At 40.4% G+C, this 15,771-nt stretch overlaps 1 protein-coding gene across 2 annotated transcripts in view; it reads right to left on the reverse strand.

Moving 5' to 3' along the window:
- Positions 1–15,771, reverse strand: part of znf385b (zinc finger protein 385B) — a 60,220-nt gene that overhangs the window by 18,424 nt on the left and 26,025 nt on the right. For both annotated transcript variants that reach the window (XM_085135372.1, XM_085135371.1), the window contains exons 3-4: positions 15,621–15,764; positions 15,265–15,378 (exon numbers count right to left, since the gene is read on the reverse strand). In XM_085135372.1, coding sequence (XP_084991498.1) covers positions 15,265–15,378; positions 15,621–15,764 — 258 coding nt within the window. The remainder of the gene's footprint in view (positions 1–15,264; positions 15,379–15,620; positions 15,765–15,771) is intronic.

Here is a 15,771-nt window from a genome sequence, read left to right on the forward strand (position 1 = left end):
TGTGTGTGTGTGTGTGTGTGTGTGTGTGTGTGTGTGTGTGTGTGTGTGTGTGTGTGGGTGTGTGTGTGTGTGTGTGTGTGTGTGTGTTAGGGAGAGAGAGAGCGAGAAAGACAGAGAGAGGGAACGTATCAGGTGACTGGAACAAGAGTGGCATGTGTCATCGCTATCTGGACCCCCGAGCCTCAACATTAGGTGTGTGTTTCTCTATGTGTGTGTGTTACTTCCTAATCCCTTGCTGCTATTTCCTCTAGAGACAAGTAACTCTATCCCTGGGGATGAGAGCGAGAGCGAGGGAGAGAGAGAAAGAAAAGACGACCACACACACTACTTACAGATTATACCGGAGGATTAAAGATTACATTACCCCGCTGCAGTCACTGCTGTGTGTGCATGTGTGTGTGTGTGTGAGATAAGATCAGAGCAGTTGCCGGTTCACACGTCTATGGTTACCACGGGTATTTGTGTGTGTGTCTGCGTGAGTGTATATTACTCATGTTGTGTGGACATAAATCTTTTTACACAGTCACACTGAAATCACCCACCTCCCCATCTGGTGCTAACTTAAAATGGAATAAGGGCTTATGGCATTTTTAGAAACTCAAATATTTTAGCTGCAGTAAGCGCAAAAGAAACTGGGAATCTGCTGCCAGGCTATCGGCTACCTGTGCAGATGCAGCGAAAGCTCATGTGACGACATCAAAATAACGACAGCAGCGGAAGCAATGAGTAAAAGTAACCATGTGTTTGATATGTTGTTATTTAGATAAAAGAAATGCTGGCTTATTCAAGTTTGGAGTGGGAAAGTTTTAGCGACGTTCCCAACAGAAATGGAAAATTCTGGGGGGAAAAAGCATCGCAGTGAAAGGATACCCCACCAGTGCAAAAATGTGCTCTCAATTACAGCTCAGGAGGCACAGCAGGTCCTCTACTTAGCAGAAGGTCAGTGGTTCGATCCTCCAGTCTGCCCGTCAAAGTGTCGTTGGACAAGACGCTGAACTCCAAATTGCTCCCAAAGCATCCATCAGAGTTTGAGTATGTTTGTGATAATTAGGAGGTGCTTAAAGGCATAGATTAAAGCAGCACATTGATGCAGCTAGTAGGGCCTTAGGTGCTCAGTTACAGTAGAAAACCACTGAATACAGTTAGATCTGTAACTTCTTAGACAATAACACGACTTCTGCAATTTTGTTTCTGTGCACCAGTGAAGTGGCTTTATTTGTCTGATTACTTTTTTAGCCTTTGAAAACACGTCTACATCTAAAAGTGGCTGTGATTCCTAAACAGTTACTGCAGTATTTTTGTTCAATTTACTAAATTAAAGCTGAAAGTAGCTGCCTGGTTTAAAATCTGCTGTGGTGGTGTACAGATGTTGTGTTTTTGTCTAAAAAGTTAGCAACGTAACTGTAAATACCATCCCATTAATTCAAAACTCCATCATGGGCGTTGTGTCCCACCAGTCCCAACTGTTTATCATGTATATCTTATGTGTATATGTTGGTGACAGCCTGCACTGGAACAAATGATGTCCTGTAGAACAAACAATTTCTTGCGCTCATCTAACACAGGCATTTTACATAACAGACATTTTCATCTGAGGCAGTAGGCAAATACAGATTACTGATATTAAAGGATTTTATATTGTCTGTGTAATTAGAGCAGGGCGATATGACCAAAAATATTTATCACGATATACATTTGAAAATTTGCGATAATGATATAACTGACGATATAATTGACACTAGACAAAATACTTTACAACTCCACAACTTTATTAGTGCAAAAAACAAACCATCAATGTATTTTCACTTAAACAAGCAGCTGTTTTTTATGTGCATTAAAGTTATATAAAAATGTAACAGTGCAAATGCAAATTCCTTGCTGACAGTTTAACCAAAAAGCATTTCCAGTGGAAATTGGCCGACATATCCTCAGGATAACCATGTATAATATCCACAAAACTTAAAGAGGTTATACACACACAATACGGTAATATTATGTTGAAGCACAGTACATATCACTCCGCGAGGCTCCTCCCTACAATAGCCGTAATGCTCCGACAATCCATCAAGCGGTGCGGGTTCATAGCTTAGCAAAGTCGTACTAAAGCATTTGACAGATTTTCGAGCGCTGTGTACCACATAAAATCATTTCGAGGTCAGTAAACACAACCAGTTTTCATACATAAGGCACACGGGATTATAAGGGGCGCTGTCGACTTTCAGAAAAATCAAAGGATTGATTTTAAGTGTGCTGTATTTACCAAAAAACACGGTAATAACGACGGCCCGCTAGCATACTCTACCAAAAATAGTGCTTTGTTGTGTATCTGACGGACGAAAGCTAAACCAGTTCCACACCACTGAAGTTGCAGCATTTTTACAAACCAATTCTGGTTCATCCGTTTCATTCAACGATCCACTTTCGCCCTTCTCATTCTCCGCCATGCTTTTTCCGCCATGTGCATATGAAAACAAAGGCACTGCACATGTGTGTTTTACCCAAATTCTATCGCGATATTTCATTTTCTTATCGTTGCCCAACATTATACCGATATTACAGTGAACGGTATGATATGGCCCAGCCCTATGTGCAATCAGTATCTATTGGTTTGTTTGCAGCAGTTGTGACTTAATTTTGAAGCTGTTGGTAATTATGAAAACAATGAAGTCATAATGTTTTATGTTATGTTATGGTATGTATGTACCAACCATGACACACGACTTCTATATTTGCTTAGCAGCTATGAATGTCATCATTAGTAGCAGCCAGGGTTTCTGTCTCTGTGTTTGTTGGTTTTCTATCTTATTTTGATAGTCTCTCATCCCGTGTGTGTTACGTTCAGTTTTGCTTCCCTTGACTCATTAGTTGGATTCTGTTCCGCTGTGTTCACCAGGCGTCTCCACTCTGCTCTTACCTCATGTGTATATTTAAGTCCTTAGTTTGCTTCTTTTGGTTGTTTTATCATCCTTCATTCTATGAAGGTATACGTTTCCTGTTTTCTGGGATGTTTTTTTTCTCCCTGGTTCTGTTTCTTGTTGGATTACTTAGGAATTTTTTATTAGAGATCAGCCCGCAATTACTTTCAGTTCTACTCAGAAGTCCCGTATCCTGCATCCTTAGGTCCTAAACCTGCCTGCCCTGCTCCGCAACATTCTACTCATGCGTCACTAAAGAGGTTCAGGTGAGCAGCCTACGAGTGGAGCCTCTATGTGCTGAGTTCTGCCTCAGGACATCCTTTACAGTACAGTATCCGTCACCTGCTTCCCACTGCAGAAAACCCTGCAGCTGAAACCACTGCAGCTGCACATGAAGCCTGAAAGTATTAGGATATTAATACACCACTGATCCTTTTGGGAGGAGAACTCGTCTCACTACCTTCATCTGCATCTTAGACATTCCTTATCCACAGAGAACGAGCTGTGGAGGGACATAGGCAGAGTGTGGATCTGCTGACGGCAGCATTAGACATCACACTGCATTATTATTATGCAGAGAAACACAAACATTAGCATAACAAGCTTGTGTGTGTGTGTGTGTTTGTGTGTAAGTAGGTCATGTTCAGAACCTTCTTCATCCAAAAAGAAGACAAACACACCCAGAGCAGACCAATCAAGAATATGAAAGCAGACAGGAGAGCTCCCGTCTGAGACTCGAGAGAAAACAGTAGAAACAGACAGAAACATAACAGCACAATCACCTGCAGGAGAAAATTCCTTAGACTCTATAGTGGGGGCTGAAAATGTAAAGCTTATCCTGGGGGCAGTGCTAGGGAAAGGTCACTTTCATTAAAATCTTAAAAGGTTAAGAATTATCATTTTCTGCAACCCTAAAAAGAAACACCACGAGACAAAAGACTTTTACTTTGAAATTAGCTGTGAGACGAGCCGCAACAGTATTTCTTTATATGATCTGTAGCCCTCTCAAAAATATTTTTCTAGTATATTTTTTACTGCTGGCGACAAGATTGTGAAACTTTAATATCTACATCATGAATGAAATCTAAAGCAATAATCCAGCAACAAAAGATACCCTATAACACAGCTTTAAAAAAACAGACTCCTCAGACTCTTCACTTTATCTCCATTTCATCACTTTTCATTACCCACCCACCTGTTAGTGCAGCCACCAGAGATCAAGGGTGTCAGATATCAACGTGAAGTTAAGCTGATGATGTACTCTTCTATTACTTCCCAAATTACACCTTTTCACTTCAGCTAGAGGCTAGAAAGCAATAGAAACACTACAGTAAGACAGTCGATGCAGCTAACTAAATCAAACAAAAGCAGTAAACCTCAGAGTCCTCGCCACAGCACATCTATATATACCATTACCTGCTAAATCTAGTTGCCATAGGGCAAGAGGTGGGGTTTACCATGGACAGGTCACCAGTCTACTGCATGCATGGAGATGGAGACAAAATGGAAAACGCAAAAACATTCACAACTGCAGTCAATTTAGAATCAGCAGTTAACCTAGCATGCATGTATTTGGACTGTGGGAGGAGACCCACAAAGGGAGAACAGCCACACGCCACAGAGAAAGGCCTCAGATAACTTAGAAACCATTATGGTGTCAGATTTAATATTTATTCAGGTGGAAATATCTCATTTGAATGAGAACAGACTTAAATCTATGAACCTAAGCCTTTAAGGACATCACTTTCAGATACTGTTCATTTGCTGTAGATAGTTTTTAGGCATGCTGCATCTTCTTTCATCCTCCACTTTTCTAGCCTCCTCACATTTTTAAAGGACACACTGCATACCATGATGAGACATGCCGAGGTTTTGGCTATAGCTCTTTGGAAATCATCTTGTTGGTGCAAAAAGGCTATTTCATGCTTGTCAAACTGGATAAATTCTAGGTTTTTGCAACAGGCTGCTAGTAACAAAGTGCTTAAAGATATAATTTAAATGTGGTTCTTTGCTAAGATGAACCAGCACAAAAGTGGTTCATCCCTTGATTTAGGCGTCTTTTTCATGCTTGAATGATTTGTAAGTCATTGTTTCTCTGAAAATGGTCAGGTTCAAAGACTGGACTGGAAATAAGAGGGGAAAGCAGCTAATGTCCAAAGAAAAACACAAAAAAAAACTTGAAGAACTATTACTTGAGATCATTAAAAAAATTACAAGCAAGTCTGGCTTCTTGGAAGCAACATATAAAAGAATGAGGGATGAGTCAAGACTTTTGCACAGTACTGCAGTCCACAGATTGTGGACACTGGCAAGAAAGGTTGATCTGCATAAATCAAACCAGACATGGTTGCAGTGGTAAAGGGAATCTGCTGTGTGTGTTTTTGTCTCCTAAGCACACGATGCTCTGTGGTGATGAGCAGCAGCGTGCATGTAATCACAGCAGTCACGCTATCTATTATAAGAGGAATGTCAGAACAGCCAGGAAGCAGTCACAGAGTCAGTGGGCTTTACTCTCTTCTTATGTGATACACAGTTATGTCCATGAACCTTCATGTACTATATGGAACCCAAATGTTCATCTATACACTGAGATTTCTGAAACATATCTGAGCGAGCAATGGTAGTCAGTACAAGTCAGGCGTACAGTCCACTTTCATATGTTTGTGTGCATTCCCTTTTTTTGCACGTAGTATAAATCCTGAGTGGAAATTCCGCCAATTAGAAATTAAAAAGGCAGTTTATCTGCATGCTTTATGTAGGTACCAGTTTTGAACACACTGTAGTGCTACCTGTATGGAAGTTGTTGAAAACTGTGAGATGAAGCTATGCGAATTTCACACATTAATATCCCTCTTGTAGTTACCTGTAATAACTTTATTTGTGTCTTAAAATAAAAATAAAAAAATCCAAATACAGTAAAACAAATGAATAAAAATGTGCACTTATGTGTACTGAAATAACAATACTAGAAACCAGCTCCAGACAATGAGTTGTGTACATAACTCTTCTTAAATATAATAATCCTCTGATGAACAGCTGAGTCTTTCTCTTGGACAGTAACAGTTTTCAACCTTTTTTAGACAAAACTCAGCCTCAGTTGAAAGTGTGAATCCAGGTCACAACCTCCAGGTTCCCCCATAAACTCCTAAGTGCCCACATAAACAACATTTCAGACAGAACTTTAAAAAATAAATAAAATAGCATCAAAGAACAAAGCGTCTGAATGTGGCGCTAAAACAGAAATAAACAGAATAAGAATTTCCTACCTCGACTCATGAAACTACTCCACATTACGGACAGGAAGACAGCTGTCTCACCTCCTCAGCCTCCTCCTCCTCTCCCTCTTTCCTATAATCTGCTCCCCTGATAACATAAAAAACTAACCAAGAGAAATCCCACACCAAACAGCGCAGACTCGCTGCCTGACTGTTTGTGTGAACGCGGAGAGACACGTGTGTGAGGGTAGAGGAGGACAGAGTGCACAGTGTATGTGAATCACTGAGGTGATGATATTCATGGTGAACGGTGATGACAGCCCCTGTGTCTCAGTGGAAATCCCACTTTCTCTCTCTCTGTCTGTCTCTCTTTGTGTCACCGGGTTGCTCACTCGCTCGCAGTTTGTGGCATCATGACAAAAAAAGAAAAGGAAAGGAATAAACCAACAAATTATTTATCTACTGACCAACAACAGGGTTTGTCCTCTACTGTTTTCAAAAATATCATGTCCACGCAAACAGTTTAAAAAAAAAAAGTGTCCGCATAAGCAGTTGTCTCTGTCCACCTGCACGTACAAAACTACAACTGAACGCCATCATGACCAGAGTTGGGCAAGTTACTTTGAAAAAGTAATTAATTATAGTTACTAGTTACTTCTTCAAAAAAGTAACTGAGTTAGTAACTGAGTTACAAGATTCTAAAAGTAATTAATTACTTGAAAAGTAACTATTGCGTTACTTAAAAAAAAAAAAACGTTTTAACATGGGGCCAGGGTATAATTGGCCATTTTTAACTACTTTGCTTTTACTTCTATATTTCACCTTTAAAAACTATTTACTTTGCCTTGTTGGGTATCATCCTTTTCAGCACAACCTCACATGTCTGAATTTACAGTGATGTTTTCATTTTGACATACTGTATTAACACAATTTATCTAAAATCAGAGAAAAAACATAAAATCCGAGTAGAAAAAAGTTATATTTTTTACTGTAACAACCACAAACATGTTTATTGAATCATATTTCATAACTTTACATGCAAATATAAATTGTCAATTCTAAAATCATATGCACAAGTTTTGCAAACAACAAAGTTACTTGCACCCATTTACCTTTTACTCTTTTTTTTAATAACCATTTCAAACTATTTACAGAACAATCAGCTGTTCTGCATTCAATAAGATGGCACACTAATTATTTGTGCCACTCCAAAAAATAATTTCTGTCCACTATAAAGGTGAACATCACAGCCTGATACCTGCAGGCCTGACGGCAGCAGGTGGATCACTCCTCCTGTTTTCATTCAGCAATTGCCTCATTGTTCTGACACACAACACAAAACGATCCACATCATTACACACTATTCTATCTGTATTTATTATATTATACAATAGTTATTATGCACTGTGAACCTACCACCGATAGAAAGCGCGACACAGGTTTGGTGCATTGTAGATCGGGCGAAGCCAAAACTGACAGCAGTCAATAAACTAATCAGCTTTTAAGCTGTGTAGCTCAGCCATACTGCATGCATCAACTTTATACTGGTCATACTTGTCTTTTACCAGTGTCTTAGCACCAACATGGGCATGAATTATTTTGGGTTAGTGGTCAAGGATATAGTCAGGGAGGCACAGATCATTGGTTCATAGCTGATCGTACCCAGTCGCTACTGTTGAGCCTGTTGTCATCACCATACAGCACTATGAGTGTGTGAATCCATCAGCAGGATCTATTCATACACTGCTGAATACATCAACACAAGACCACACATCAACACATACCCCTTTGCTGTCTAACAAACATGCACACACTGTTTCAATATGTGCCTATTAATAACTCTTTATTTCCCTGCTTATTATGAATGGGGTTTGAGCAACACAACACTGTGACCTTTATTAGCCCAGGAGAGCTAATTAGAGCTAGCTTATTCACGCACACACAGTCAGATGACAAAAGGAAAAACTACGGAGCCCCGCAGGGAACATGGGAGAAAAAAAATTAAGACGGACTTTTGCGAGACCTCGCAAAAGTTTTGAGAGATCTCGCAAAAGTTTTGAGAGATCTCGCAAAAGTTTCATACATCTCCGAAAATGTCGGAGCACTTTTGCAAATATGTGATGTCTTGTAAACCGAGCAGATATCTGACGTTTACACAACTACATTCACGCCTCAAAATATCTTAAAAGTGTATTTTGTGACCCAGAAAGAGTAATATTACTATTAACTAAGTAGATGCCGCCATTGTTGGAATTCAACTTTTGCGAGATCTCGCAAAAGTCCGTCTTAATTTTTTTTCTCCCATGTCCCCTGCGGGGCTCCGTAAAAAAGGAGGGTTGATTTTGACATTTTCACTATACGTAAGAAGCATCCAATCAGAAACTCAGTTTTTACAATTACCAGGACTCTTTCCCTTTCACCCTTTTCTATAAACTCCAAACACAAAACCCACTTTTCAAAGTACATTCACATGACTTCTGACTCCAAATAATCCCTATAAAATAGCTTTATCTTCTCTTAAAATCAAACAACAGGAGAGGAGCTGTAATATTGTAAATGTAATTAGTCTCATGTGAGTTAATCTCTTCATTTGTACTGAGAAAGTGGATCATGGGAATTCACTCATTTAATTAGCGAATTTGTGGGTGTATAAATGTGTCTTTGTGCGGGTACAAGTGTGTATGCTGCCTCCTGGTGGTCACTAATTGCCACTGAGGCAAAAAAAAAAAATACTGTAAGTACACTCAGTACAGCACATCCACACTTCATGGTCTAAAAAGTCACGGCTCTCTTTCCCTTTAAGCTATAAACAATTTTTTTCCATTTGTGGTTTTGTTTTTCCTGAGCTTAACTAATGGGTTCAGTTTAAAATGTACACTTGCCACTTAATTAGGTACACCTCACTTGTCCTGGGGGCTTGCGTGGGAAAATCCCAGCAGATCAGCAGTTTCTGAGAAACTCAGACCAGCCCATCTGGCACCAAGGACTGTGTCACATTCAAAGTCAGTTAAAGCAGCTTTATCGTCCATTTTGATGCTCCGGGTGAAGTGCAGCAGGTCGTCTCAACCATGTATATATGCCTACATGACCTGAATGGCTGCCAAGTGATTGGCTGATTATATTTATGTTAAGGAGCAGAAGTGGCCAGAGAGTGTATTTGTTTGCACACTGGTCACATACAGAGGGACTGACAATTTAAGTACTTTACACAGGAAAAGTGACAGACACTAGTGTATGTAGATGTAGATATACTAAAATCATTTTGTTGAGAAATAGGTGGATGAGGGTGTGACGTTTATCTTCTTTATCCAACAAGATCAAACTCTTCCTTAAGGAGGCAGGATAGACAACAATGCAGTTTTGGCAGTGGACTCCCCACAGCTGGTTCATTAAACATTAATGTAAATCATACAAGAATATAAAGCTGAAGGGTTTGGAGAGTGTGTGTTTAAGTTTGTTATGGAACATGCTCCAAATTGGTAATTAGTATTGCACTTTGTCACTGCCTTGAAAGTGCAAACTTGTTGATCCAGAAAATGCTTTGCCACAGGAGAAGTTAAAACCTGAGGGTTATTTTTTAATGTTTTAATATTCCCTCTCTTCTGCTGACATAATGAGCCACGTTGGCACAACAGCTCATAAACAGTCCCATTACTCTTTTTTTAGTTTAAGATATTTGACTCTGTTTTCTGTATTTTTATTAGAAATCTGCAATGTGGAAATGTTTTTAAATTATTAGAATTAATTTTACATGACAAAGCTGAAAAGCAGCAGGTGACACACCCATGACTTCCATTTGGCTTCCTAGCTAATTTTATTAATATCAGGATCATGAATTTCCAATTATCCATGCTTTATTCATGGCTGATTCACCATCTTATGCAGTCCTCCTCCTCCTGTTATGTAATTCATGTTTTGAATTTTTACCCACATAGACTCTGTGCACATATTGACTAGATTCTCTTTATTTTGTTGCAGTTTCTGTGGGTATTTCTTATTTTTTTTTGGCAGAAGTTATGATGTAAGCTTTTACTGTACTCATGTATTATTACATGTCTTTGACAGAAAATTTTAATTGTGGTATTTCATCTTTTCCTGGTTTGTAATAATATCATCAAATGTCCTTACCAAGTTTTACCTGCATCATTACATACAGGCTTCTCTCCAGGCAGAACTGGAATCACTTAGCACTACTACATTTTACTATATTTATTCATTTCATTTCATTTCCATAACTTGATAGACATGAGTCAGTAATAGCAACCCAGTAAATAGACAGAACCGATAGAGTCCGTCAGACTCATTACTTATTTCTTGAGTAAAGTGTCTGGGTAATTCTCAGAGTGGTGAGTAATAACATTGTCCTTCAGTTACTGACAGTTTGTAACTTTGGAGCACTTCTGAGGTCTACTCTTCATGCAAGGAGAAGAAAAACAGAAAGGAAAATGACAAACTTGACTCTATGGATCTTCGGACAACCAGCCGAATGATGATCTAGAAACAAAATAATCAGCTCTTCTGATTTACAGCAGCTTTATATGGAAGCTGTCCTCTCTGGAGCTCACTGATAGCAGCAAATGCCCTCCTGCAGCACAATGATTGTGATGTCATCCGACCTGACTGCTGATAGGCTGCTCAGCCAGGTCACTGTCACACACCGCACACACACACAAATACACAAATACACTCTTAGCCTGGCATGGAGGAGCACTGACTTCAGGCCAAAGAGCTTTTCATCATCGAGTGAGAATCACGTAATGGAGAGAGAGAAAGAGAGCACGACATGATCATTCAGGCTGAGTGTGTGTGTGTGTGTGTGTGTGTGTGTGTGTGTGTGTGTGTGTGTGTGTGTGTGTGTGTGTGTGTAGGTGTGTGTGTGTCCAATAGAGGGAGATTTAATCTTTAATCAGCGTTATTGTACCCTGCACACTGATATGGACACACAGTATATAATTACATCTGCTGCACTTGCACATACACAGGTGTCAGTGGGTGTATGTTTCTCGCTCCACTCGACACTACGGCACACTTTTACAGAGTGTGCCGTAGTGTCTCTGTCTCTGTAAGTGTCCTGCGTCTTTGTGTTTTCAGCAACAAACTGGAACAGTCCGACAGGAAGAGTCACACAAAGATGCCGTGACAGCAGCTCTGCGTGGAGACTAATACATTTATGGCCTAACACCAAACGTTCACAATGCATTTGAGAGATGTCTGGGTGGATTCGAAGCGGTGCCGTGTCCCAGTTTAATGACCTGCTGCTGGCTGCTCCACTTTAACTCCTTTACATCTTACAACACGTTCTCACTCTGCTGACTAGCAGCTTGACTTTAAGGAAGCGGGGCTTAACCTCTGAGGAAGCTCCGAAGCTGTTCCAGTCTCCTCTGATCAAACAGCTAAATGGGGTCGAGGCATGTGAGCTGTAACGTCACCAGCAGAAGGCGCTGCGAGAAATGCTGCTATTGCTCTGTTATAAAGAATTCAAATGCTTTAGGGCTGTTAAAACAGACTCAACATATAATAGCACATCTAAAATTAAAGACTTGACCTGATGATGCTGGTGTAGTTTATTAAGAGGGAAACAAACTTAATTTGATAGCACTTGTGGAGCAGTTGTGGAAGAGCATCATTTCAGACCCCAAACATCAGTCTCAGGAAAGTAACCAAATTACTGAAGTCAGTAGGAAACTAAAGATCTACACGGTTGGGTTTTAGGACACAGATAGAAATTATGTACCAGACAATTTTATTATCTAAGTGATTACATACTGGAAGTGTTATGCTTGATTTGATATATTTACTGGAATTAATATGTTAAGGATTTGATCTTTATATTCAGGCTAACAATTTAGAATCCTGTACATCAGGGGTCGGCCACCTTTCTGATGATGAGTGCCATTTAAAATTTCCTCAGAATTCAATGTGCCATATGATTGCATTAGCAATAAATTTAATAACGCTCTATATTAACAGTTACACACTATATAGAAAAATTTTATAGAATTATATTTGTTCGCAGATGTTGGCAGCTATCAGCGAATAGTTATCAGCTATTTTGAAACAAAAAAAAAGACACTTTTTATCCATAACAAGAAAAAACAGCAAATGAACTGTACAACAGAAAATACAAATGCTATTTATGGTCTCCTCACAACGATCATAAGAAAAATAAACTGGGCCAATATGGCATGTTTGTTAATACAGAGACACACATGTTAATGTGATCTCTGGTCTCCCACTCAGAGACACAGGTCTCCGAGTGTCCAGCATTCAGACGGCTGCCTGAGGACACTCATGTGAGAGAAAATCTGCTCACACAGATATGTGGAGCCAAATACTGTCAATAAGGCCTCTGCAATGTTCTGAAGACAGTTAAACTTCTCAGGTAGTGATGTCCAGCAGGTGAAAATGCACAGCTGTGGATTCCAGCTGCTTCGATGTTGCATTAACTGGCATTAACTCAGCCAGTTAATGCGAGACAAATCCAGCTGCTCATTAAAGATTTCTGGTTTGATCAGAAAATAAAACATTGGTCCATACTGAAAGTCCGAAAAACACATTGTGAATTCTGTCTCGAGTCTATGGATGTATCCATGTATCTCCGTGGTGCTGATGCTGTGCTGAGCGGAAAGCTCCTGAAGCTTTTGAAGTGTCGGAATATGGAAAGCTAAAAACGTCCCTCTCACCAGTAGGCTAAGTTATTTTTAGTCAATTACAAGTTGAATCTGGTAGTTGGGGTTGTTAGCTAAGATACCATCATTAAGAAGCGGCACAACTAATGTGTCTATGCGAGCTAATTTGCGATGTGCACCGCTGGCGTGGCCATTTATTTTTTGATGCACCTTCTCAGATTAACTCACTGCGTGTCGTGACCAGGGCTGGACTGGGACAAAAAATCGGCTCGGGCATTTTGACTAAAGACCGGCCCACCAGGTATTAAAGCCATAAAGCCTTTGAATGAAAACAAATGCTGTTGTGACAGTGATGTACAATCTTCTTGGTATATGTATGATTTCTATACATTTTACATCAGATTAAAACTTTAGTTGTAAGATTCAGATAATTATTTATTAAAAGCCAGACATTTTAAATGAGAATAAGAAAGAAAAGTATTCCTTTATGCCCCCCTTTCCCTGTTAATGCCCTACCTGGCCCCCCTGGCAAAACCTTGCTAGACCCGCCCCTGCACAGTTACCAGCTGTCAGCTACTTAGAAAAAGGTCCTGGTGTTATTTGTCTCTCAGAAACAGTTCATAACTTCCCTTCAACTCATTCATGTCACCTAAAAGGTAAACCTGTTTCTCCATCACCTGTTCAGCTCTGATGATTCAGTAAGGACATCTCCTGGTTTCATCTTCATGTTTCCCTCTCACCACATATCCAAACCGATATCATGACCAGCAGCTTTACAGCTGTGGCTCCAGCAAACATCAGCTGATACTAGAAATTAAAATCAAATAAATTCTAACAACAGCTGATCAAGCTTAAACGTGCTGCTGTTGTTTAGCGCGATTGGTTTCCTCTTTCTGGCGCAAAGTGGGCGATAAACAAGAGAGAAAAGCCGATCAGCTGATCATTGATCAGTTTCATGACTGAAGTAGCAACAGGAGAGGGAGGGGAGAGAATGAGAGAAGAAGATGCAGCTGACAGCGTAACGACAGAAAAACTCCAGCTTTGTGCCTTTACCATCCTAGCTGAAGTCCGGGACAAACTGTGTTCCTTTTCAGCTCAATACGAAACGCGTAATATTTTCTCTGAATATGAGACGATTCCGTCTTTTTACGGGACGGTTGGCAACTCTACTAACTTATGAATAAAATAAAGTTCATGCTAGCTAGTACGCAGTACGAGTTATTGTAACTGACTGTAAAAAGTCAGCACAACGAAAATAAACTGCACAAAAACTTGGTTTATATCTGACCCAGATAGACTGCAGGTCATAACTTCTTACCTGAAGTTCAGTTCACCTGACACTCGGACCGGGGGCCGCCTCGGGTCTCTCCTCCTGCCTCCCCTGTCTCTCATCCACCCGCTGGCTTCCACCACTTGCTAATGTTACTGAATCCGTGGAAGCAACGCCATAGCCACCACCAAACAACTGGCCAGCATCTGGCCAATCCACCACCTTTGATTGTTTATACCGTTACAAAAATATAAATAAAAAATCATCGGCCCACCGAGCAAATGCCCGGTACGCCCGATGGCCAGTCCAGCTATGGTCGTGCCATCAGTTAACCCTAGGGTTGCCAACCCCTGCTTTACATTATCCACATTCTGTATCATATTCCATCAATACTTTACACAGAACACTTACACTGTATTGTTTGACCTCATAATTTGTATTAATAGTTGACTTAGATATTCTTAAACCTCTTACAGATTTTTTAATGTTGTGGTTTAAATAAGGATTTTAAAATTTGAATTTGAATTTATATCTTTTCAGTCTAAAGACGATTAACAAACGCTTTAAATTTGGGCCCCGGCAATACTTAAACTAAACCAAACCATTAAACCATTTTATTTTATATAAAAATGTTGAGGTATTCATATATATTCATTTCTTTTTTAACTATAAGACAAGTCGGGCGATTACAAAAGTCACTGAGAGCTACTGGGAACTGTCACGAACTGCATATAATCAATTTAACAGAGATATTTTAGAGTGAATGGACTCACAGCCTGTACAACAGCAGCCACAGCATAGCTCACAATGCTGACATAACTAGCAGATGCTGAGGCGGAGCTAAACATACAGAGACTGCGTAAAAAACTGCAGTGATGATGTCACTTGATGCGGGTTCAGTTTATCCTGTCAGACCTCAATCTCCAATCTAGCATTCACACACAGACACACACACACGCGCGCACACACACAGTGTAACCTCTCCCAGGGGGCAGCAGCTGTTGATGATGATGAGCCAAAGTCACGCTTGCTCAGCAGACAGCAGTCAGACTTTACAAATTAACGTCCCATTTAGCTCTTAATGCCCCTCTGGGTATCCTGACAACTGGCATGATGGTTGGCATGGGAGTGCAAAGTACAGACTAGTTATTTCCTCTCACGCAGGACACAAATCACCTGCCTGTCAGTTTATGACTGAAAATGAGAGGCAAAACAAGATGTAGCCCTGGTCCTACCTGCAGTTGTGCTGGAAGGAGCGCTGAGGCCTGAACTTAAGCCGGGAGTCGGAGTTAGTCCTGCAGGCTGAGAACTGAGCCCTGTGACCTGGGGAAGAGACCTGGACTGGGCCCCTACTCATATCAAAGACATTAAAGACCCATTAGAACATATAAAGAGCCGACAATAAGAAGAATAATCTCTGCTGCTGCTGCTACACTTGATTATTATTTAGTTTCCTTTCCATTCAAATCTTTGTTTGGATCTCGGGGAACACAATTAACAGTTATTTAACTAATCTTACGTTAGCGGATTTTTACATGCACTCATGCAGACGCTGCTGTGATACGACAGTCACATTACAGAAGAGAATTACCTGCTGACTGCTGCCTGCTGTCTCCAGCCTGCAGCTGTCTCACTCTCCGGAGGTGAGACCTGCCATTGTAGTGCAGCTGGGCCTGAGCAGCAGAGGTCAGCTGCAGGTTACACACCTCACACAGCGAGTACGTCCCGCTCTGACCTGAAAA

The sequence above is a fragment of the Neolamprologus multifasciatus genome, chromosome 16 (genome assembly GCF_963576455.1).
Source record: "Neolamprologus multifasciatus chromosome 16, fNeoMul1.2, whole genome shotgun sequence".
Classification (NCBI taxonomy): domain Eukaryota; kingdom Metazoa; phylum Chordata; class Actinopteri; order Cichliformes; family Cichlidae; genus Neolamprologus; species Neolamprologus multifasciatus.